At 32.7% G+C, this 22,879-nt stretch overlaps 5 protein-coding genes across 5 annotated transcripts; 2 read left to right on the plus strand and 3 right to left on the minus strand.

Moving 5' to 3' along the window:
• Positions 1-5,488: 5,488 nt before the first annotated feature.
• LOC111878416 (F-box/kelch-repeat protein At3g06240) lies at positions 5,489-6,407 on the minus strand. Its single transcript, XM_023874917.1, has 2 exons — positions 6,051-6,407; positions 5,489-5,965 (listed from the first exon to the last, which is right to left on the minus strand). Exons 1-2 carry the CDS (start codon positions 6,405-6,407, stop codon positions 5,489-5,491), a joined length of 834 nt encoding a protein of 277 aa, XP_023730685.1.
• Positions 6,408-6,716: 309 nt separating this feature from the next.
• LOC111878417 (uncharacterized) lies at positions 6,717-7,961 on the minus strand. Its single transcript, XM_023874918.2, has one exon. The coding sequence runs from the start codon at positions 7,959-7,961 to the stop codon at positions 6,717-6,719; it is 1,245 nt and encodes a 414-aa protein (XP_023730686.2).
• Positions 7,962-8,253: 292 nt separating this feature from the next.
• Positions 8,254-8,619, minus strand: LOC111878418 (putative F-box protein At3g17480). The gene has a single exon (XM_023874919.1). It carries the CDS (start codon positions 8,617-8,619, stop codon positions 8,254-8,256), a length of 366 nt encoding a protein of 121 aa, XP_023730687.1.
• A 4,189-nt stretch (positions 8,620-12,808) lies between these two features.
• On the plus strand, positions 12,809-16,771 carry LOC111878426 (pyrophosphate--fructose 6-phosphate 1-phosphotransferase subunit alpha). Its single transcript, XM_023874926.3, has 16 exons — positions 12,809-13,132; positions 13,485-13,657; positions 13,742-13,854; positions 13,933-14,121; positions 14,245-14,312; positions 14,446-14,529; positions 14,615-14,668; positions 14,766-14,846; positions 14,929-15,022; positions 15,102-15,175; positions 15,268-15,480; positions 15,573-15,677; positions 15,776-15,892; positions 15,965-16,068; positions 16,203-16,368; positions 16,452-16,771. Exons 1-16 carry the CDS (start codon positions 13,043-13,045, stop codon positions 16,569-16,571), a joined length of 1,845 nt encoding a protein of 614 aa, XP_023730694.1. The 5' UTR covers positions 12,809-13,042; the 3' UTR covers positions 16,572-16,771.
• Positions 16,772-17,891: 1,120 nt separating this feature from the next.
• On the plus strand, positions 17,892-19,810 carry LOC111878453 (cyclin-dependent kinase B2-2). Its single transcript, XM_023874953.3, has 6 exons — positions 17,892-18,167; positions 18,511-18,652; positions 18,752-18,925; positions 19,003-19,096; positions 19,181-19,250; positions 19,339-19,810. The coding sequence occupies exons 1-6, from the start codon at positions 17,950-17,952 to the stop codon at positions 19,568-19,570; spliced, it is 930 nt and encodes a 309-aa protein (XP_023730721.1). The 5' UTR covers positions 17,892-17,949; the 3' UTR covers positions 19,571-19,810.
• Positions 19,811-22,879: the final 3,069 nt, after the last annotated feature.

Raw genomic sequence — 22,879 nt, forward strand, 5'->3', positions numbered from 1 at the left:
AAAGTTTATCCGTTCCTTTTATCCAAAGTAGGATAAAAGCGATATCTTTGGGCCCCTCGATGATTTAGTGAAGACAAACGTAAATGCTCGGTTGGGCTAGGGCTAATTTGATTTGTTCAATTAGTCAGTCGTCATTAATCGGAAGTCGAGAAATAGTACAAAGAGAATGATTTGAAATCATGTCTTATACGATATCTAGAATGGAGGAATATATGATCCCTTATCTAAAGGACACGCGTATCTGATATGATCAGAGTTGACAGCGGCTTTGGAAAGCTACGATTGCAGATCAGGATCTGAAGTCATACGCATAATAGTTATTAGACTTATCCAAGTGGGAGACTGTTGGATTAGTGTCTAAGTCCATAACTATTTTGGTATGTACTTGACCCGATGGTGCATGGTCCTTTTGGGTTGCCTTCACCAAAGCAACTTGATAGGATGAATTATGGAGAGAAAGGATTAAATATGATTTATTAATATATTATGAGAATAATATATTAAATGAGAAATCATATTGTTTAATTAATATTAGTCAATAATTAATTGGTAATTAGTTTTGTGACTAAAAGGGATTAATTAAACTTAAGGGACTGGAGTTGTAATTATAAGATAGTTGCAATTTGGGCCATGGATTGCCTTATATTATAAGGTGGACGAATTCTATGGGGGAAGCCCATATGAAATCGCCCAAGGCCTTATGGAAAGGGCTCCATGGGTTGCTTAGGGCTTAAGCATCCAAATTAGGGTTTCCTTGTTAGATAACCCTAATAGCCTCCTATATATATATATAGATCCCTTATGACCTAAAAACGAGGCTAAGCATCCTTCTAGGGTTTCACACGTTTTAGGGAAGCCTCCATCCTCTCTCCTCTTCATCCTCTTGCTCTTGGTGTTTGTGAACCATTAGAGGAGTGACATTTGTGACTCTAAGCTTTCTAAAGTCAATACAAGGAGGAATTGGGATTGTTATTGCTATATAACAATCAAGGTATGATCTAAACCCTAATTATATGTTATATTGATTATCATACTCTAGATCTAGGGTTTATAGTCTTGGATAAATTGCATGTACAATAGAGAAACCTAGATCCAAGCATTAGGGTTTGTATGAGCACATAGGATGTTCTTATGACCAAAACCCATCAGTTATGTGTTATGTGATAGGAGGGGGTAGGTTAGAACCCCAGTACCAGTCGAAAGGACCGAAGGGGTAGTTTGTACCCAGTTATGTTAGACAGTTTATGATATATGTGTTATGTTATTATGTGGTAGTGGTATGAGGTGAAATAGTCCCCAGTTACCGGTTGAAAGATACCGAAGGGGAGGCCAGCACCCATATATGCTAGGCAGTTACCGGTTGAAAGATATTGAAGGGGAGGCCAGCACCCAAATATGCTAGGCAGTTACTGGTTGAAAGATACCGAAGGGGAGGACAACACTCAGATGTGCTAGGCAGTTATCGATTGAAAGATACTGAAGGGGAGGCTAGCACCCAGATATGCTAGGCAGTTACCGGTTGAAAGATACTGAAGGGGAGACCAGCACCCAGATATGCTAGGCAGTTACCGGTTGAAAGATACTGAAGGGGAGGCCAACACCCAGATATGCTACGCATTATGTGTTTATATGGTATGCGGTATGATAGGGAACTCACTAAGCTTTGTGCTTACGGTTTTCAGTTTTGGTTTCAGGCACTTCGTTTTCAAAGGTTAGGAGTCGGCTCGATCGCAGCGCATCACACTATATTTGCGCATATGAGATCTTTGGGATTACACTCTGATATTGTTTTATGGCAACATGTTTTGATTATTTCTACTTTGGTTTTTGACATGAGATGTTGTTATGGATGTTTTATTATTTATGGTTTTATAATAACTTATTTAAAATTGAAATTTTCAGCTTTGAATTTTGGGATGTTTCACATTGTTATTTTTCAAGGGAAATCTTCAGAAAAATCCCAATATTTATGGAAAAGTTATACTTTAGTCCCAAGATTTTTTTTTTGAACGAAAAGTCCTGAAAACCGACAAAAATTTACAGTTTGACCATTTTTGTTTGTAGAAAAGTCATAATAATAATAATAATAATAAAATAACAACAACAACAACAAGAACAACAACAACAACAACAATAATAATAATAATAATAATAATAATAGTAGTAATAATAATAATAATAATAATAATAATAATAATAATAATAATAATAATAATAATAATAATAGTAATAAGGGTTTTGTTTGTAGAAAAGACATAATATTTTTGTTTACAAAAAAGTCCTAATATTTTTTTTACAGAAAAGTCTCACTATTTTGGATTAGTTTACGAAATAGTCCAAAATTAAATTGGTACCGGTTTCAACCGGTCAAAAAAGGTAAAACTGCAAATTTTTGCCGGTTTTTGAGACTTTTTCGTTAAAAAAAATCTTGGGACTAAAGTGTAACTTTTCCATAAATATTGGGACTTTTCTGAAGATTTTCCTATTTTTCAATGTTTTTTATTTGTATTTTTATTCACCTATTTATTATTAGGTAATAAGAATATAAAATAAATAGACTTTTTTTACCCAAAGATGACAATAACTTCAAAAGGAAAACTATCCATCTTTAATATTGATTTTTGTGTAGGTCTTGCCAAATGTGAACTCTAACACTATTCAACTTAATTAGCACAAAATGTAAATTTCACATGAGATTAAAAGGAAACATGACATGTGATACTATGTATTTCTTTCATTCAAGTTGTGGTTTTAAGAATATCTAGCTGTGAGTTAAGCTTTTCGAATTGTTTTTCCTTAAAATTAGATTTTTTATAAGAAAATAATATTTATCCATGATCTTTTAATTTAATCTTAACTTACTAATTATTTACTCGGTTATATGAGATATAAAAGATAGGCAAAATTACATGGAAGTTATTAACCATAAATAACTAAAGGTGCAAAGGATCTCTTTATGAAAATAAATGTTGGTTTAATAGAAGGAAAATAGGTTTTTCTTGTGATATAATCCATTTTATTTTTCCTCATTTAGTAAGATCAAATTCAAAAAAATCATATTAGAAATTTTTTATGTTTCTCATTTTTTTTATTTAATTTTTCTTTTTAGTTTGCAGATCCATATAGTACACGAGTTATTATAAAAAAAATATAATAAAGTTTTATAAATATTTTACCTGGTTTCCCACTAGTTGTAATCTAGTTCATAATAAGACAAAAAAAATTGATAACCCAATACACTTTCTTAACTAGCTTTTCAAAATTAGACAACCAATACAACCGGTTTATAACCGAGTTTTGCTTAACATTTAAAGAAAAATGGCTTAAAATTGCAACCAATAAAACAAAATTTTTTAGGTCATGAAATTTTTAATTTTATCTAATAAGGAAACCACTTTTTATTTTGGTTTTAAAATATCAACGATTACGATTTTTATCAATTAAAATGACAATAAACACCGTCATTGTACTTACAACGTCCAACTAATAGTCTATTATAGTCATTTTTCTCAAACTACAACTTCAACTACATATATTTTTACCGATTAAAATGATAATGTCACAAAACAATATGACTTTGCTAATGATTATTGGTTGTGTTTTGAGAAAAATGATTACAAAAGGCATTCAGTTAGATGTGGTAAAGACAATAATGATGTTTGTTGTCATTTTAATCAATAGAAATCGTAATCACTGGTATTTTAAAACCAAAATAAATAGTTGGTTTTCTTATTGGATACAATTAAAAGTTAAGACGAGGTCCCTAGGGTAAATTACTCGTGATGAACTAAATACATATTATATTTTATGTTGTATCATTTTTTATTATGTTTTTAATTTTTTTCGATCAATATTTATTTGGAAAGGGTAATTTCGCGGTAAAGATTAAAAGTTTTATGTTATAAGTTTATTAATAAATAATATATTAACTATTTAATATAATAATTACTTTATTAGTCATTGTATTTTATATATTATTATAAACTTAAAACATGATTATTTTAATTTTATACTAAACGTTTCTTATAATAAAAGTTAAATGAAAATATATTTTATAGTATAATATACTTTATAGCATAAAATATATTTTTATAAAATACAAAAGTTAATTAAAATTACATTTTATAGCACTCTTGAAAAGAATATTATGCGAATTAATAGGATTTAATTGCTTAGTATAAATTTTAAGCTATGCCATTAAATCATATTAATCGGCATAATAGTCATAATAGTCATTTCAAGAGTGATAAAATAAATATTTAAAAATATAAAAAAAAATAAATTAAAAACATAGAGAGGTCATTTCAATATTGATAAAGGTCAAAACCACAATGGAGCTTTGTTAAAAAAAAAAAAAGGACATTTGCAAGCTGTATGTTTTTTAAACTCCATCTAAAGAATATTGCAAATCATAGGACCATTTTTACCGTTTACTATGATATAATGTAATAGTTGGAGAGGATCTTGTGTTTATATTATTTTTTCACTATTTTTATCAATTTAGTTGTAAGGGGGTGTTTGTTTTATCTTTTAAAACATCTTTTAGCTTTTAGGAAAAGATAAAAAGGAAAAGATGTTTGATAATCTTGTAAAAGCTACTTTTTTACATAAGGAAAAATGAACTTTTTGGAAAAGTTAGAGAATCCTGACTTTTTGCAACTTTTCCTAAAAGGACTTTTGTCTTTCAAAAGCTTAGCCAAACACGCCCTAAAAGACAAAGCGAAGGGAATAAGGGTTGATAATATAACATAACATAAAGACCAACAACTACATGACCAAGCATAAAAGATAGCATTTAAAAATGATGAAGATTTTTTATTATCTATTAAAGTGTTCATGTTTATAAGTGACCTAATGCTTTAACCTGCATTGACCCCATTAGATTTATACCCACTCCTGCACCAAAATCAATCCTTTATAATTTTCATTATCCTAATAATCTTCCACTTTGGTTTCATATGTACTACTTTTGCCTTTGTGTTCATTGATAGCAGCTGTCATACACAAATACATATCACCCTAAGAAGAAACAAATAGAAAGATAATTCTAATAAACCCTTACGTCACAAAACTAAACCAAATTCATTCTAAACCTTACAATCATTAAGCTTTTTCAAACAAATTATAATATATTGTTTTTTTAATCTAAAAAAGTGTTAACCATATCGACAACCATACATTTGTATCCTTATGACAAAGTACAATCTAACAATAAATACAACCAACTTACGTTGGAAATGAACCATGTCAAAAAGTTAATGTAAAGAAATCTTTTCTATGAATACAAAACTTCTGAAAATCAAATTGAACCACCATAACAAACTCATCATGCTAACAAAAGATAATCTAGATGTAATGCACTAAAGAGTAAAAAAACAATTCTTGACATAAATCTAATTAAGAAACACAACATGACCATGCAAAGTAGTTCTAATAAAAGAAAAGAAACAAATGCTGATTTTTGTATCCCTTTTGATCATTCACCATTCTACTGATGCTTCTTTTCAGATATGCAATCAAGAGATGCTCTGGTCTCACATTCACCAGGTGCTACCCAAACAAGGCTGTCCACATAATTAACAATTTTAGCTACACCTAAAACCTTAAACCAGGCAATCTTGAAGGTTTTAACCGTTGCTGCATTTGGATCATACAAAGCTAGATGACTTTTGTAAGCATTAAAAAGAAACTCGTTGTGTAATGTGAATCCATATGGATCAATATCACCACTAAACTGAGAAAAAACATGATGTTTGACCCATGATTCAGCCACCCCATACTCATCCATCACCCACACCTCACATTCACCATCTTCAACACATGACATCACACAAAGCTTTCCACCCAAAACTCCTAAAGCATTAAAGCGTTTATACAAGCTGAAATCCCGTACAAAATCTGGAACAGGAATCTCACAGAATGTCTCCAAACCCAAATCAAATGCCACTATAGTTTGTTCTTTGCCCTCATCAACAGAACAAAGCCAATGAATATGCCCATCATGTTCTTGTAATCCCCGTGACTTGAGATGGAAACCTTTCTGTGATTACCTTCCATGAACCCTTTCTCATGCTATAAACTTCAACTTGCAGCCACTCTTTAACTACAAAAAAATTAGTACCTAGTATGGCTGCCACTATCGGGTCCATGAAGCTGGGTGGTTGAAGAAAGCTTGCAAGCTTAACAACTTTGTAGTCGTCAGTTTTGGGATCAAAACCAAACCGGAAAAGGATACGGATCGGATCATCACAAATGGAAGGCATAGAATATCGGGGGAGAGTTGAAACATCAGATATGGAAGGGTTCCAAATGTGCACCACAAAACGATTACGTAATCCGTAAGACCATCCGTTATACCCACCACATACCACATATGTGGTGGGTGCCACATCAGCACCACATTTCATTACCACTAACATGGGATACTTACCACTAACACACCACTCCACATCATTATTTTTATTTTTTTTTTAATTCAAAAATACAATAAAATAACTTTTTTTTTAATTCAAAAATACAATAACATTACTTTTTTTTTTTAATCCAAAAATTAAAATAAAATTACAATTTTTAAAAGTAAAAAGCATTTATTTTTTTAAAACTATTTTTTCATTAATTATAAAAATAAAATAACAACTTTAAACTACATTACTTAGTTAATCTAGAAAACAAACATTACATTAATAAGAAAACGAACAAACATACATATAAAAATCCTAATCGTCGTTCATGCTATGTTGGTACAAATGTTCCGCGACATCTTCTCGAAGATTGAAACACATTTCACTGTTATGGATTTTGACAACTCGCTCCAAAAAAGCATTCGTTCCGGGTACGAACTCCTCAATTGGAACGACAACGTCGTTCGGATCATATGTGCAAATCGCTCGACCTTCATTTTCAATAATCATATTATGCATTATAATACATGCTAGGACCATTCGCTTAATTCTTTCTTTATCCCAAAGCCGTGTAGCATATTTCACTACATGCCATGTTTGCTTAAGGACTCCAAATGCTCTCTCGATATCATTTCTCGCTGATTCCTGTTTTTTTGTAAACAATTTTGCTTTTTCACTTCGAGGAACTGAGTATGCCTTCATCAATGTAGAATAATCCGGGTATATCCCATCACCAAGGTAGTAACCATATTTGTACGCGTGCCCGTTTACCGTGAACGTCATATCAGGTGCTTTGCCGGTCCAAATATCGTTGAAAAGTGGAGACTGACCAAGAACATTAAGGTCGTTGTTGGACCCCGCTACTCCAAAAAAGGCATGCCATATCCACAAATCTTGAGATGCAACAGCTTCTAGGATGATAGTTGGTTCACCTATATCTCCTCGAGTGAACTGACCACGCCATGCAGTTGGACATTTTTCCCAAGTCACATGCGTACAATCTAGACTGCCAAGCATACCGGGAAATCCATGCCTCTCTTCATGAGCCAAATATAATCTCTCAATATCACGTTGAGTAGGTTTACGCAAATATTCTTCGTGAAAAACCTCATAAACACATGCAGAAAACCAATCTACACATTCAACCGTGGTCCTCTCGGATATTTTCAAGTATTCGTCAGATGCATCAAATGCTATACCGTATCCCAAATACCTAAGAGCAGCCGCACATTTTTGTATACTACTAAAACCCATTCTTCCTCTAGCGTCGGGTTTTTGTTTGAAAAAATCATAACGAGATTCTAAAGCATTACTAATACGTAAAAATATAGCCTTATTCAGACGAAAACGACGTTCGAACGAGTCGTCATTATAAAGACAATTATCGGCAAAGTAATCACGTACCAATAAGTCGTGTGCGGCTTGGCGATCACGATTGACGACCGTCCTTGTACGCGCTGCATTCGAACTTTCTTCGGCGTGAACGTGTTGCACAACATTGAAGAATGTCTCGACGAATTCTACATCGTCATCCGAGTCAAAACTTTTTAAAAATTCCATATTTATCGAGGGATCCATAGGTGTAATTGAGTGTAGAATGTATATGTATGTGTATGTGTTTTGTAATTGGATTTTTATAATTGAGTTTGAAAAAAAAAAAAAAGGAACGGCCACAAAATAGCCGTTCAACGGCTCAAAATATTCGACCAATAGCAATCCTCGTTTCATTTCGTTGTCCCGAGCACATTTTGCAACGACCACGGTCGACCACGAACCACCGGGACGGTGTGCACGTCTGTGGTTCGTGGCCAACTAGACCACGGACGTATTCGTGATACCCACACCGGTTGGCCTAATACAAACAGATTAAGCCATTAACGGACCCAATAACATTGGCGCCTCTAGACTGGAGAGTAGCTGGGAGTTTGATAAAATCAGTGAGTTCCACATGGGGAGATGTAGACGGGTGTGCTGTAAATGGTTCAGAGTCTAACTGTAATGTTTCACAATTCTCATAGAACAAGAGAAATTCATGATTGTTATGGACAGAACGATGGACGTGGGATTTTATGAAAGAGGATTGAGATAACAGAGCATTCCAAGATTTACAAACAGACCTCATTTGAGCAAGCTGTTTGGCCAATAATCTGATGAATATGTCTGATAAAACATCGCCAGAAAGTTTCTCCATAGTCGCAAAGTGTTGTGTTGAAGCCATTTTCGCGTTATCATAAGTTAATACAGGAAACCAAAGGTCACACCCGTTAAATCCAATGCATTTGTATTAAATGCAATGATAATTGTGTTTATACTTGGTGCAAATAGCCAAATACCATTAGCAGTTACCAAGACAGACAACTGAGATTCCACAAATTAAACATGGCTAACCTTTATTTTCCTCCAATAGTACTCCAAAGCCCCTAATTGACGCTTTGTTTGCCACTTTTCTTTCAGAAACTTTATGTATAGTGTATATTAATTGGGTTTTTAAACATGATCTGTAAGAATTAAGATCACAGGCGTGGTTTAAAACTGGTTACAAAGTTACCGGATAAAAGATTAGATCATAAAGAAGACCATCCAACTTAAACAGGGCCAGTTATGGCTTCCAATTCGGTGTAATTTAGCTTATAACCGAATCTTTATACATGATTATAACCGATTTGAAAAGTAATATTATACTTCCATTAGTCATTAGTTTATAAAATTGTTAAAGAAAATTATTCATATCATATAGATATTTACTTATTTAAATATAAAACATTAATATAAATAATTATGAACTCAAAATTATGCTCAACCAATTCACTCACCGTGTTTATAAATGTCCAGAAAAGGCAAGAGGGTCAAAGACAAAATGTGCTAAAAAACCTCTAAAAAGGTACTTGGCTTTTTCAACATACCCCGTAAACTAGAGGTGTTCATTGTTCAAACAGAAATTCTAATCCAAACTAGATGGATTTGAAAACCGATTCCGGTTTGTTCCTAATGAAGACAAACCGGTTTTCACAAAACCAAGATCGGTCCAAAACCATTTTCTATCTAAAAAGTTGAACCTGTCTAACAGGTTTGTAAGAAGACCAGGTTTTTGGGAACAAGTTTGGAAAACCCATAGCTTCACCATTTTGTTAAATTTGATTTTGTTGTAAGAATTTAATGAAATTTGCATGGCTGTTTTTTGAGTAACATGCTAACACATACCCGACACAAGTAAATTGGATTAAAAATTAGTATGCCCCGAAATGACATAAATGTAATTGGGTCGGGTCACCCGATTGTCTAGTTTTAGTTGTCTTGATATCTATAAATTTTTACTATTAACTTATTGTGTGTATTCAAACACCAACAACATGCAAAGACCCCAGAAGTTGTATGGTTCACACATGGTAATGGTGTTATGTCTACCTCCAAACTAAAGAGATTCTATTGATTTCGTAATCATGTTTACAGACTTTGAGACTCAATGATAAACCTATTATGTCAAGGGCTTGTCAATCCAATAAATCCAAGGGTGTTGATGTGGACACTCCACTCTAATCTAGTCTAATACATTTAAAAAAGTTAAAGAAGTCAAAATAGCTTGTATAGGGTGGAGTGTTTAGAGAGTGGAGTGTAAAAATAATAAGCCTAAATCCAAATCATCATATTTCTTCTTCTCATGTTTATGTTATGAAAGAAGTTTATCTAGTTTTTTGGTACATATAATCTTTCCATTTGCATCTTCCAAAAAGGTAAAGTAATGGTCATCAAACCTGCCAATGTTCATATTCTCGTATTCGTCCATAACTCAGATAAGAGTGGTTAGGTGTTCGGTCAACATACACAATACAGGATGTGATGACAAGTGAAGAATACGCATAAATTACATGTTCATACGATTAAGATAATCGTATTATATACATAGTCGAACTAACGATTCTATTGATTTTGTAATGATAAAGCGTTAAAGTTCCATATCACAAACTAAATTGGTATAACCTTATTATCATGGGAAAACTTACTTTTAATGAACTTGTTGTCATGATGTTCTTTTACGGTATCATGGGATAAGTTATTCTTGGGAAATGTAATTTCAAGATCAATATTTTTAAATGTCTACATTGACATAGAAGGCAAATGTGTAACAATTTATAACCATAACCTTTTCTGGATTGTAAAATTGTTTTTATTTTATTATTATTATTATTATTTTTTAACTAGATCTTAGGATCAATATGTAAAAATTATGCTATAAATTTATAATCAAATAATATATAAACTATTAAAAATAGAAATTGATTTATTACTCACTAGATTTTACATATTATTATAAACTTACAAACATAATCGTTTAAATGTTATTCTAAACATTTTTTTATGATAAAAGTGAACTGAAAACACATATTGTTTACTATGTAATTATATCTATGAAACGGTTGATCGATGATGACTTTAGAATATTAAGTCATTATCGATGGTGGGAGATTCTTCATAAGTGGATGCACGCAAAAGAAAGAAAAGAGAATAAAGTTGGATATATTAAAAGTTTTCTTTAACCATTATTCATGGTAAATTATAAATGGAAAAGATCTTTTTTATTATTATTTTAAAATATTATTAAATAAATGTTTAAAGGTATGTATGACTTATTTAATTTACAATCAAATAAGAATACAGACTTTCCGTTAAAATTACGTGTGAACTAATAGAAAAGCGATCCTTTTACATATAATTTGCACTTTAATGTATATTGTTTATTATACGGGTTAACTATAACAAAATATTAAATACGAAGGTTTAAACTATAAATTTATTTAAAATTGAAATTAAAGTTTGAAATTTGAAATTAATATAATTATTATGGTATGTTTAATTATGGAAACTAAATAAATGAAATGAAAAATAAATATTTTAAAATTATGACAAAATAACATGTCTCATAATGCATGAGAGAATAACATATAACAAAATTATTTTTATTTATTAAAGAAAAAAAAAAAAAAAAATTAAATATAATTGCAATTTATTTTAGGTATCTTTATTCTAGAAACCATAAATGTTACAAGCTACTAGTAGTTTCTGTCGCATGGTCAAATATAATGGTCAGTCTATTTTTCTTTTCCTTTCACAAAGTCTATTGAGTACAGTAAACAGTGTTGAAGACAAATTACATCCGAGACCAGCGAGGAAAGAAAATCTAAGTGGAGATAAATTTAAATATAAATGTATTTATGTTAATATATAAGTCGTGTAATAAAAAAAGTTACTTATTATTATTTTTATTATTTTTTATATATGAAATGCTTGAAAAGTTCTTGTAATTTTTATATAAAAGAACAAATTACAGTTTAATTTCAAATTATTTTTTTTTATAAAAAATGATAGATTATTGGTTTTTTTTTTTTTTTCAGTTTCGTAGATTTAGACATAATCTTTTTCGTTAATTTGGTTAAAATATCGAGACTTTTCTTAAGATTATATTATTTTAGTCAATAACAAAAATATTAAAACTTTTCTGAAAAAAACCTATAAATTATTGTATATTATTATTAATAAATTCTTTATAAACATACCCTTTTTTATATTATAAACAAAAAAATATGATAGTTATTATACAAATAGATGAAGCATACATCTTATATTTGATGAATAAAAATCTTAAATAGAAGAATGATCTTTATATTTATTGAATTAAAATCTTAAATCGAAGAATCATCTCCCATTACTTATTACTTATAAGTTATAAATCAATGTGAAAAAAGAAAACACAACTTAAAATAAAAGAATTACTTGTACGCCTTCTTAAGATATGATTAAATCATTTTCTACTATTTATGTAACTAGTTGTGAAACCCGTATATTATACGGGTTGATTAAAACAAAATGTTAAATAGAAACGATTAAATGAGAAATTTATTTGAAATTGAAATTTGAAATAAATAAAAATTATGAGAAAAAAAAACATGCAAAAAATAAATAAATTAAAATTATTGTTTAGTTAGCATACATGTATACTAAACAGGTTAATTATAACAAAATGTTAAACACAAAGGTTTAAATTGTAAATTTATTTGAAATTGAAATTTAAAATTTAAAATTTGAAATTAATATCATTATGGTAGGTGTTAATTTATGGAAACTAATTAATAATATATTAGAAATGGAAAATGAAATAAATGACAAGTGGAAAATAAATATATATCTTTAAATTATGACAAAATGACATGTGACAAATTGAATGAGAGAAGGACATGTGGTAAAATTGAATGAGAGAAGGACATGTGGCAAAATCATTCTTATTTAAGTTGATGTCGTTGAAAGCTAATATTTAAAAATAGTTTATTTAAAGTTAAACGACCTTCTATATTCTTGTTTCCTTTCGTATTTCTTTTTGTTTTATATACTTTCTTTTTATAAGAATAATTAGGGGGCGTCGTACAAAGCTACGCATGTAGTGCCTTTTCTTTAGTTTTCATATTTCAACGGCGCATCCCCATTGTTTGTTGACACCAGGTTGATCACAGAGACATATTTGAGAAGAAGAGGGTCCAAAAATGGCAGATACCCTGAATCACAACCCCTGCAAAAACCCAGTTCGTTGGTGAAGAAAAAACAGAGAGAAAATCAACTGCGTAAAAACAGAGCAACCCCTTTTTGCAGAAATGGGATCAGATTATGGACTCCCCAGAGACCTTTCAACTCTTCAAAAGGCTCGATCTTTTTACAAACCGTTGCTTCCTCCTTGCCTTCAGGTTTCCCTTTCACTTTCATAAGTTCCAAACTGTTTTTTGCACTTATTCTGATGATTTCCATTTATATATGCATCATGTAATGGTATTTGATGTGTTTCGATTTCAGGTTGAATTGGCTTTTGAATCGTTTTACTAATTGACAGTTATGCACTTATTTCTATTGTTACTTTTACCATTTAGTAAAAGTGTAAAACATACCAGACTTTGTTGTTGATCATTTTTACTTGATTTCGCTTTTATGAACAAATTTTATCGATCTTTACAGTTTTACCTGCTTCATCCTACGATTGGTTTAATGGTAGCTTCACCTAGAACATGATTCGATGATCATATCTAACGACCTCTGTCACAGGGAACTACTGTGCGAGTAGAATTTGGTGATGCGACTACTGCAGCAGATCCTTCTGGTGCTCAGGCCATTAGTCAATCGTTTCCTCACACTTATGGTCAACCTTTGGCTCATTTTCTTAAACCTACATCCATTGTTCCCGATGCACAGATTATCAACGACCACCCTGCAATCAAGTATGAATTCTTTCTCTCCCTTTTCCTCTTTTGTAATCTCTTCCATGGAGGGGTAAAACGGGGTTTACATGAATGTTGTTTCAGGGTCGGAGTGGTTTTCTGTGGTAGACAATCTCCTGGAGGACATAATGTTGTTTGGGGTTTACATGAAGCTCTCAAAATCCACAACTCTTCAAGTACTTTGCTTGGATTTCTAGGTAAAGCTTTTTATTTTTGTTATCATATATGTAAATATTATTAAAGATTCAAGAGAATTGTTCCATGGATGTGATTAGGTGGTTCGGAAGGTTTATTTGCTCAAAAAACCCTTGAGATCACAGACGATGTTCTTGCAACCTACAAAAATCAAGGTGGTTATGATCTTTTGGGAAGATCGAGAGATCAAATAAGAACATCAGAACAAGTTAATGCCGCCATGGCTGCATGTAATGCTTTGAAGTTAGATGGCTTGATCATTGTCGGAGGTATGCATGTATATTATATATTTATATAGAATCAAGTTTATTTTAGAACCCATTTTCGTGAAGAAAAAAGAGAATCTTGTTTTATTATCTATTAATCCCTGTTTTTTGTTCTATAAATCAAAGGTGTAACATCAAACACCGATGCAGCCCACCTCGCTGAGACTTTTTCTCAAGCAAAATGCTCTACAAAGGTAGCTAAGCTATCATACACCATGATTACAATAACATATCCCACATAGACATAAACAAGAAGTTTAAACACCTTACAAGTTACAAGCCATAAACTGTGAGGCTATTATTCTTTAAAAAAATTGAATTTTGCAGGTGGTTGGAGTACCTGTTACTTTAAATGGAGATCTCAAGAACCAGTTTGTGGAAGCTAATGTTGGTTTTGATACAGTTTGCAAGGTATCAATATTCATCCCACAATTCACTTTAAAGATATATATATAGCATCATTATAGACATGTCACCTTTCTTGACTATTTTCTAGGTTGACTCTCAACTCATTAGCAACCTATGCACAGATGCTCTTTCTGCTGAGAAGGTAATTAATCCACAAATTTCAAAACAAAGTTTCATTTCTTTTCTTACTTTTTAGCAAAAATTAAGCAATCAAGAAACAATTTTTCTTCCTTGATCAGTATTATTATTTTGTTCGACTCATGGGTCAGAAGGCCTCACATGTTGCCTTGGAATGCACTCTTCAATCACATCCTAACATGGTAATTGTTACACCTCATTTCTTATTAAACTGAGTCATTTATGTACATATATTTACATAGTTTTAACCTTTTTTTTTTGTAGGTTATTCTTGGTGAGGAAGTTGTTGCTTCAAAACTTACAATTTTTGACTTAACAAAACAGATATGTGATGCTGTGCAAGCTCGTGCAGAAAAAGGTCTGTTATGGGAATGTCTCAATTATAGATTTATAGTTATTATCATCAGTTTATCTTTTAAAATATATTTCTTTAACAGAAAAATACCATGGTGTTGTTCTACTTCCAGAAGGGCTTATAGAAAGCATCCCTGAAGTTTACGGGTTGTTAAAGGTGATTAAGGGGATGTTTCTTTTCCTTTTTTTTCTCTCACTTAACTCATTAAGTGCATCCGTTTTATATCAATTCACATCTATTTCTTTCAGGAAATCCATCGATTTCTTCGACAAGGTGTTTCCATTGATAAAATATCATCACAATTGTCACCTTGGGCATCTGCATTATTTCACTTTTTGCCACCATTTATTAGAGAAGAGCTTCTTCTTTATCCAGAATCAGATGACTCAGCACAATTGTCACAGATAGAAACAGAAAAGCTTCTTGCTGTACTTGTAGAAGCAGAAATGAGCAAAAGACTGGTACAATGCAAACCATGATTATTAATTCTTATTCTAGTTTCTATGTCATCATGCTTATTAAAGATTTAATTATCTATGAAATATGTTAACAGAAAGAAGGAACATACAAAGGGAAGAAATTTACAGCTATCTGCCACTTTTTGGGATATCAAGCTCGGGGTTCTCTACCTTCAAAATTCGACTGTGACTATGCTTATGTATGTTTTCTTTTTATATATATTTTTTGTTTAAATTACATATTCTATGATAAATGTGCTTGTTAACTAACATGGGACAATATATATATATAACATAGGTTCTTGGACATATTTGTTACCATATTTTGGCAGCTGGTTTGAATGGTTATATGGCCACAGTAACTAACTTGAAGAATTCTTTAAGCAAGTGGCGTTGTGGTGCTGCTCCAATAACGGTTGGTTTTTTTTTTTTTGGTATATAATGATTGATAAATTTGTGACTATTTGAATATTTTTGAAATTTGTAGGCTATGATGGCTGTAAAGGATTATGGTAGTGCTTCGGGATCCATAACTATTGGAAGACCCGTTGTCCATCCTGCTATTGTGGACTTGAGAGGAAAAGTATACGAGTATGTCACTTTATCATGATTCTGAATTTCTGATTCCTGACTTTCTGTATTAAGTCGTTCTTTCTATATTAAGTTAAAAAGAAACACTAAGCATTTATATGTTATTGGTTTAAGTCGTGATTGTGATTGTGTAGGGTGCTTAGACAAAATGCAACAAAGTTCTTAATGGATGATGTTTATAGAAACCCTGGGCCTCTTCAATATGATGGTCCAGGGGCTGAATCTAGGACTGTAAGCTTGTGTATTGAGGACCTGGATTATATGGGCCGTATAAAGGAACTGAATGTATATCTTGACAAGGTACTTTTGAATTTCTTTTATATAATATTTTATAAATTGGAATATGGTATTTTTTTTTAATGATTTTAATTATATTTATGAAGGTACGAAGCATTGTGAAACCGGGTTGTTCTCAGGATATTCTGAAAGCTGCTCTGAGTGCCATGTCTTCTGTGACGGATATTCTTTCTGTTATGTCATCTCCTTCAAATGGCAACATTTAGTTAGAGTCATACGTTTGAGTTTTAGTATCCTGATATTTGATCAATTGGGAGGCTGAATAATGAGAAATAACCGTGTTTCTGTAGTGAAATGCTGCCATTTTGTGAAGTCTTTGTGGGTTGTGCAAAGGTATATAGATTATAGAGTAGTGTATTTGTATTAGATAAACATAAATGACACTATTTTAAAGTTTGAAAATAAAGTTGGATCTTGATTCCAAACCAAACGGAAGTGAATGGATTATAAAAGTATATATATAATCAAAAACTGGTTTTTCTAAAATTATGGAACCAATAGCCGAAACTATTTAGGTAGGTGTTTAGTTTGGTCCGTGTTGAGTTATGGGGTGTTTGGATGTAAGTTTTCAAAGTCGTTATATAGTATGAAATAATCAGAATAAGATAATTAGTTGTAACAAACGATAAATGATTTCACACACAAAATAATAATGCAAACAGAAAATAAGAACATAGAATTTAACGTGGTTCACATGACCACATGATCAGAGTGATTACATATGTGATATGTCCATGGACAAACAAGAGAGAGCGACTGATTTTATTAATAATTGTTGAATTACTATCTTGTTTAGCTTAGGTTACATGAATTCAAAGGTGTCTATTAAGAGAAATTGATCCAAAATCTGTTAATAAGATCAAGTCCAAAAAACTCAGCTTGACAACTTATAAGGTCAAATGAAGAATCAGGTTCCACAACTCAACATTTTTGCTGGTTGAAGTTGTAATAATAGAATAATGAGTGTTTGATAAAATTTAATTAAAGAGAAAAACCAAAATGGATATCATTATATATTTATGAATTATTTCAACTTGAAACATGAAAAAAAAATTCTATCAATTACAATAATATCTTTGCATATTATTCATGGATAAATCCTTAGAAAAGTTCTCTCACATATAACCACAACAATCCTTTTCTTCCTAATAGAAATATTAATGCATTTACAAAAAAAACTATAGTGTATGGTTAGAAAGAGTTAATATATTAGTTTTTTTTTTCTTCTTATATAATTAATTTTGTTTCAGTTATTACTAAATTAATTTATTGACCTCCAAATAATCAAACAGACAAAGATGTGATCGCTTTAGCTTAAAACATTAAATTTATCTATTACTGCTTGTTAATTTATTACTCCCATTTGGCTTTGTCGGTATGGACGAGTTTTGTATATTAGAGAAACTGTAGGGGGAAATACGAAAATACAGAAAGGATTCCCAATTCGAAATTCGAAAACTAGTTGCCGTTAGACAACGTCACAACGGGAGAGCGTTCCCTCAACGTCTCTATAAAATTCAAATCCTCTCTTCTCCTTCTTCATTTGAAACCCTCTTTGATTCAGACAAGTTTTTGAGAGAGAAAATGGAGTCCACTAAGACGGCAATGGAAGCTTTCGAGAAGCTAGAGAAGGTTGGAGAAGGAACTTACGGCAAAGTGTACAGAGCGAGAGACAGAGCCACCGGAAAAATCGTCGCTCTTAAGAAAACCAGGCTTCACGAAGACGATGAAGGAGTCCCCCCTACAACACTTCGAGAGATCTCGATTTTGAGAATGCTCTCCCGTGATCCTCATGTCGTCAAGTACGTGAAATCGTTATCTCATAATTTGCAATTACTTTACCAGGATTTCATGAATTAACTTCTTGTTCTGCGTTGTCACGAATAAGTAGTCCTATTAGGGTTTTATCGATGAACACATTTCTATTGCTCAATTTTCTGGTTTGTGATTTGCCATGGTTTGTGATTTCTTGGGATTGCCCTTTCTTTACAAGAATCAAATTTAGATACAATTTCTACGGTTTTAACTGATCCGATCTCATTTGATTTGCCGATTCGCCAAACAACAATTGCCATATCTATTGTAATCAAATTGAAATTGTATTCACTAAATCTTGATCTGACTTCAATCATCAACACCAAACAGGCTGATGGATGTGAAGCAAGGTGTGAACAAAACCGGAAACACAGTTCTCTACTTGGTATTTGAGTATATGGAGACTGATCTGAAGAAATTCATCAGATCATATCGACAAACTGGAGAAAACATTCCACCCCAAGTTGTCAAGGTACGAATTTTCCATCTTCCATCTTGTAATTTTCTCAATAAACATACTCCTATGTGTTATATTCATCAAATCTATTTTCCTATGTGTTATTCCACACAGAGCTTGATGTACCAGCTTTGCAAGGGTGTTGCTTTCTGTCACGCCCATGGTGTTCTACACAGAGATCTTAAACCCCACAATCTTTTGATGGACAAAAAGACATTGATGCTCAAAATAGCAGATCTTGGACTCGCCAGAGCCTTTACTCTACCAATCAAGAAATACACTCATGAGGTATAACTGTGAAAAAGCTCATTTACATTGCTTAATTAAGTCAATCAACAGTCATCTAATTCTTTCTATTATTACAGATTTTGACCCTTTGGTATAGGGCTCCTGAAGTCCTTTTGGGTGCCACCCATTACTCAACAGCTGTTGACATTTGGTCTGTTGGCTGCATATTTGGTACGAATTAAATCTTGAAATAGCAGATCAAGTTTATGACCATTTGAAACTGCCAGAAACTGATAATCTTGTTCAAATTTGTAGCTGAACTAGTCATGAAGACAGCCATATTTGCTGGAGATTCTGAGCTTCAACAGTTGCTGCATATTTTCAGGTCTATAACCATAACCATATAAACACATAATCATTTCTCAATTCTTGTATTCTTGATTATTGTTTTTTAATATTATTAATCTATTCAGGTTGTTGGGTACTCCAAATGAAGAAATGTGGCCAGGAGTTAGCAAGCTTAAGGATTGGCATGAGTATCCCCAATGGAAACCGAAGATGATTTCAACATCTGTGACTAATCTTGATGAAGTTGGGCTTGATCTTCTTGCTAAAATGTTTGAGTATGAACCATCGAAAAGGATATCAGCTAAGAAAGCAATGGAGCATCCGTATTTTGATGATCTGGACAAGACTTATCTTTGAAACTGCTACATGTGATGTGGTGATGCTTGTCTCGAGCAAAATTGACCTTGACCTTGACGTTGACCTTATTTTGTATGCTAGATTTGGTGATTATTGTGTGTTGGTGATAGCACTTTTATATGCTTCACAATGGTTTTATTAACTTCTTACTTGTTGAAATTTGGTGATTTATGTAAGTTGAAATTTGGGGTTTACTTTTATAAAAATGGATCTAATCTATCAAAGTCAATTTTATAAAAATGGATCTCAATTGATAAAAAGGTTGTTGATTTGAAAGTTTATGTTGAAATTTTAATCAAGTTTAATTAATCTTGAAAATAAACGATTTTTTCACAATGTGACAAATGAAACCATATATGTTTGAAGAGGGAGAGATGGAGACCAAGTTAAAACTTTTTTATAAATATGAAAAAAAATGACAAAAAGTAATTAAGGAACTTCAAGTATTTTTAATGAAATTTAGAACCTATTCGTCCATTAGACATGAAAGGAAGAAAAAAAATGTAAATTGGGTTGAGGTACGAATCGGATTGGTTTCTGATGTGCCTCCATGTCGTTTCTTCTTGTCTACCAGAATCCTGGAGGAGATGTTTTCACAACAAGAGAAACAGATCGTCAGTGTAACATCCTGTTTCAAATTATTCCCATTTTGAATTGGTGAACAAGGATAAAGTATTATCAAGCTACGGATACCTGAGGGATCAGGTTTCAGACCTAGGTTTCAGACCTAGTTGGAGTTGGATAAGGTGCCTTGGATTGCTCGGGTATTCAGTTTAAGATTTTGGGTCAAAGGGTAGTTCGATAATTTGTTAGCTCAGGTCTTATGGGAAGTAGACTTTGGTTCGGGACATTTTATGGCAGGCAAGAATTGATAATAGTGTTGAGTGTCTCGATACCTTTCTATGGATATATGAATGGTTGGAATCGGAGTTGTATCGAGTAAGTTATAGCCTTTGGAAGAATTGGGGTTTTGGGAAAAGCCCTGGTACGCGGGGCGTACCAAGGTGGTACACACGCGAGGCGTAGCATATAAGCGAGAACTGGATCGAGATGTGCGGCCTCGTACGCGGGGAGTACGAGAAGGTATGTTGGGCGTACGAGGGTCAGATTGAAAACCCTAATCTTAGAGTTGTACCCTATATAAGCACAATGTTGAGCCTCCTTCTTCTTTATAAGTCAGCCCCCGCCCTCTAAAACCCTAGAATTCGTCTCTAATCATTCATGGTTGCATTTTGAGCTTATAGAGTCCATTTTTGGAGTGTTTGGCCCATTTCAAGAAGGTTATGGATCTGGTTTTTGTGACTCATTGTCAGCTTGATGAAGGTATAAAGCTCTGAACTTGACCATTGATATTTTAGATCTTTCATTTGTGAGTTTTAGTTCATTTTGGTCCCAAGGATGAAGCTCTTATTGGATTAGGTGTCTAAGCTCATAACTATTTTGGTATGTACTTGACCTGATTATGAGCATGGTCCTTTTGGGTTGCCTTCACCATAGCAACTGATAGGATGAATTATGGAGAAAGAGGATTAATTATGATTTATTAATATATTATAAGAATAATATATTAATTGAGAAATCATATTGTTTAATTAGTATTGATCATAGATTAATTTGGAATTAATTTGGTGATTAAAAGAGACTGATTAAATTAACGGGGACTGATTATGTAAATCGGTAATATTTATAGTTTGGGCTCATGGACCTTATTAGTATAAGGTGGACGAAATCTCTATGAGAGTCCATAAAGATTTCGTCTAAGGCTTGTCCAATGGGAGTCCATATGTTGCTTAGGGCCTAAGCAAGGGAATTAGGGTTTCCAGGTTGATAACCCTAGAAACCTAAACTATAAAAGGAACCCCAAGGCTCCCCAAAAATCGTGCCAATGCATTCTAAGAGAACCCTAGACATTTTTGAAGCCTCTTCCTCTCTCTCTTTTTCTTCCTTGTTGCTAGTGGTGTTTGTGACTCCATTAGAGATGCAACACTTGGGACACTAAGCTTTCAAGAGTCAAGGACTTTGTGGATTGTTCTTGTTATTGCTATATAATGAGTAAGGAAAGATTCCAAACCCTTATTTACACATGATTTTCGTTCTTGGACATGTTAGATTAGGGTTTGTGCTTTGGAAGTTTGTTTGCATGTATAACATTAGGGTTGCATGTACACCATAGGAATGATGTTATGCTCAAAACCCATCAGCTTTATGGTTCCAAATCTGTTTTTAGGCTTAGGGTTGCCACCCTTGGTGCTAACTGAGTCCCTAAGGCAGAAAGTTGTCATCTTGGAGGTCTTAATGGGTTCATGCAAGAGTTATGATCATTTTCATGGAAGTGGATTGCTATACTTTGAGTTTAGGTTCATGTGGGTCATATAAAGTCAACAAGTCAGTGACTTTATGGATTAAGACGTTAAGTAGAGCTCAAATCTGTAATTTGGTCCCTTGGTTTGAAGCATTAAGTGTTTAATTAGTCACGAACCTAGTACACGCTGCGTACAGCTGAGTAAGCCCTACGTACTCAGTTAGAATGGGTTTCACTTATTGGGCTTCAGTATGGGCTAGTTGTTGGGATTGTTTATCTTAGGCTCATTAGGCCATCAGGTTGTGGGCTATTAGTACACGCTGCGTACACGCTCTAAGTCTAATAACTATTTTCCGTACGACTTCAAAACCTGATCAACAATCGTAGCTTTCAAAAGCCGCTGTCAACTCTGATCTTATCAGATAGCGTGTCCTCTAGATAAGGGATTATATATTCCTCCATTCTCAAGATATCGTATAGACATAAGACATGAATTTCAATCATTCTCTCTATACTATTTCCCGACTTCCGATTTATGACGACTGACAACAGACTACAATTGAACACATCAACTTAGTCTCGGCTTGGCCAAGCTCTTAGGTGTCATCACTAAATCATCGAGAGGCCCATAGATATCGCTTTTATCCCACTTTGGGTAAAAGGAATGGATAAACTTCGACTCAAATGCTCGCTTCCATTTATTGATCGAATCACACACAACGATAAGTTTTATAACACCAAGTTACTGGTGCGTTTACTTATTATCAATGTGTAACCGACCAACAAATAACAACTCACACGTCTCGGTTTCAAGAATATACAATATTATCGTCTCACTAATCACTCGTGATAAATCCATGAAGTGATCAAAGTGAGCGTGGGTTTAATCCAATACTCTAATCTTATCAAAACACTCATGAATTCTGCAGCAAACTTGTGCCATGTCTCAACGCTTCAGACAATCTACAGACAGATTCATGACAGTCTTTATTCATACCTACTCCCAA

The sequence above is a fragment of the Lactuca sativa genome, chromosome 8 (genome assembly GCF_002870075.4).
Source record: "Lactuca sativa cultivar Salinas chromosome 8, Lsat_Salinas_v11, whole genome shotgun sequence".
NCBI classification, from domain to species: Eukaryota; Viridiplantae; Streptophyta; class Magnoliopsida; order Asterales; family Asteraceae; genus Lactuca; species Lactuca sativa.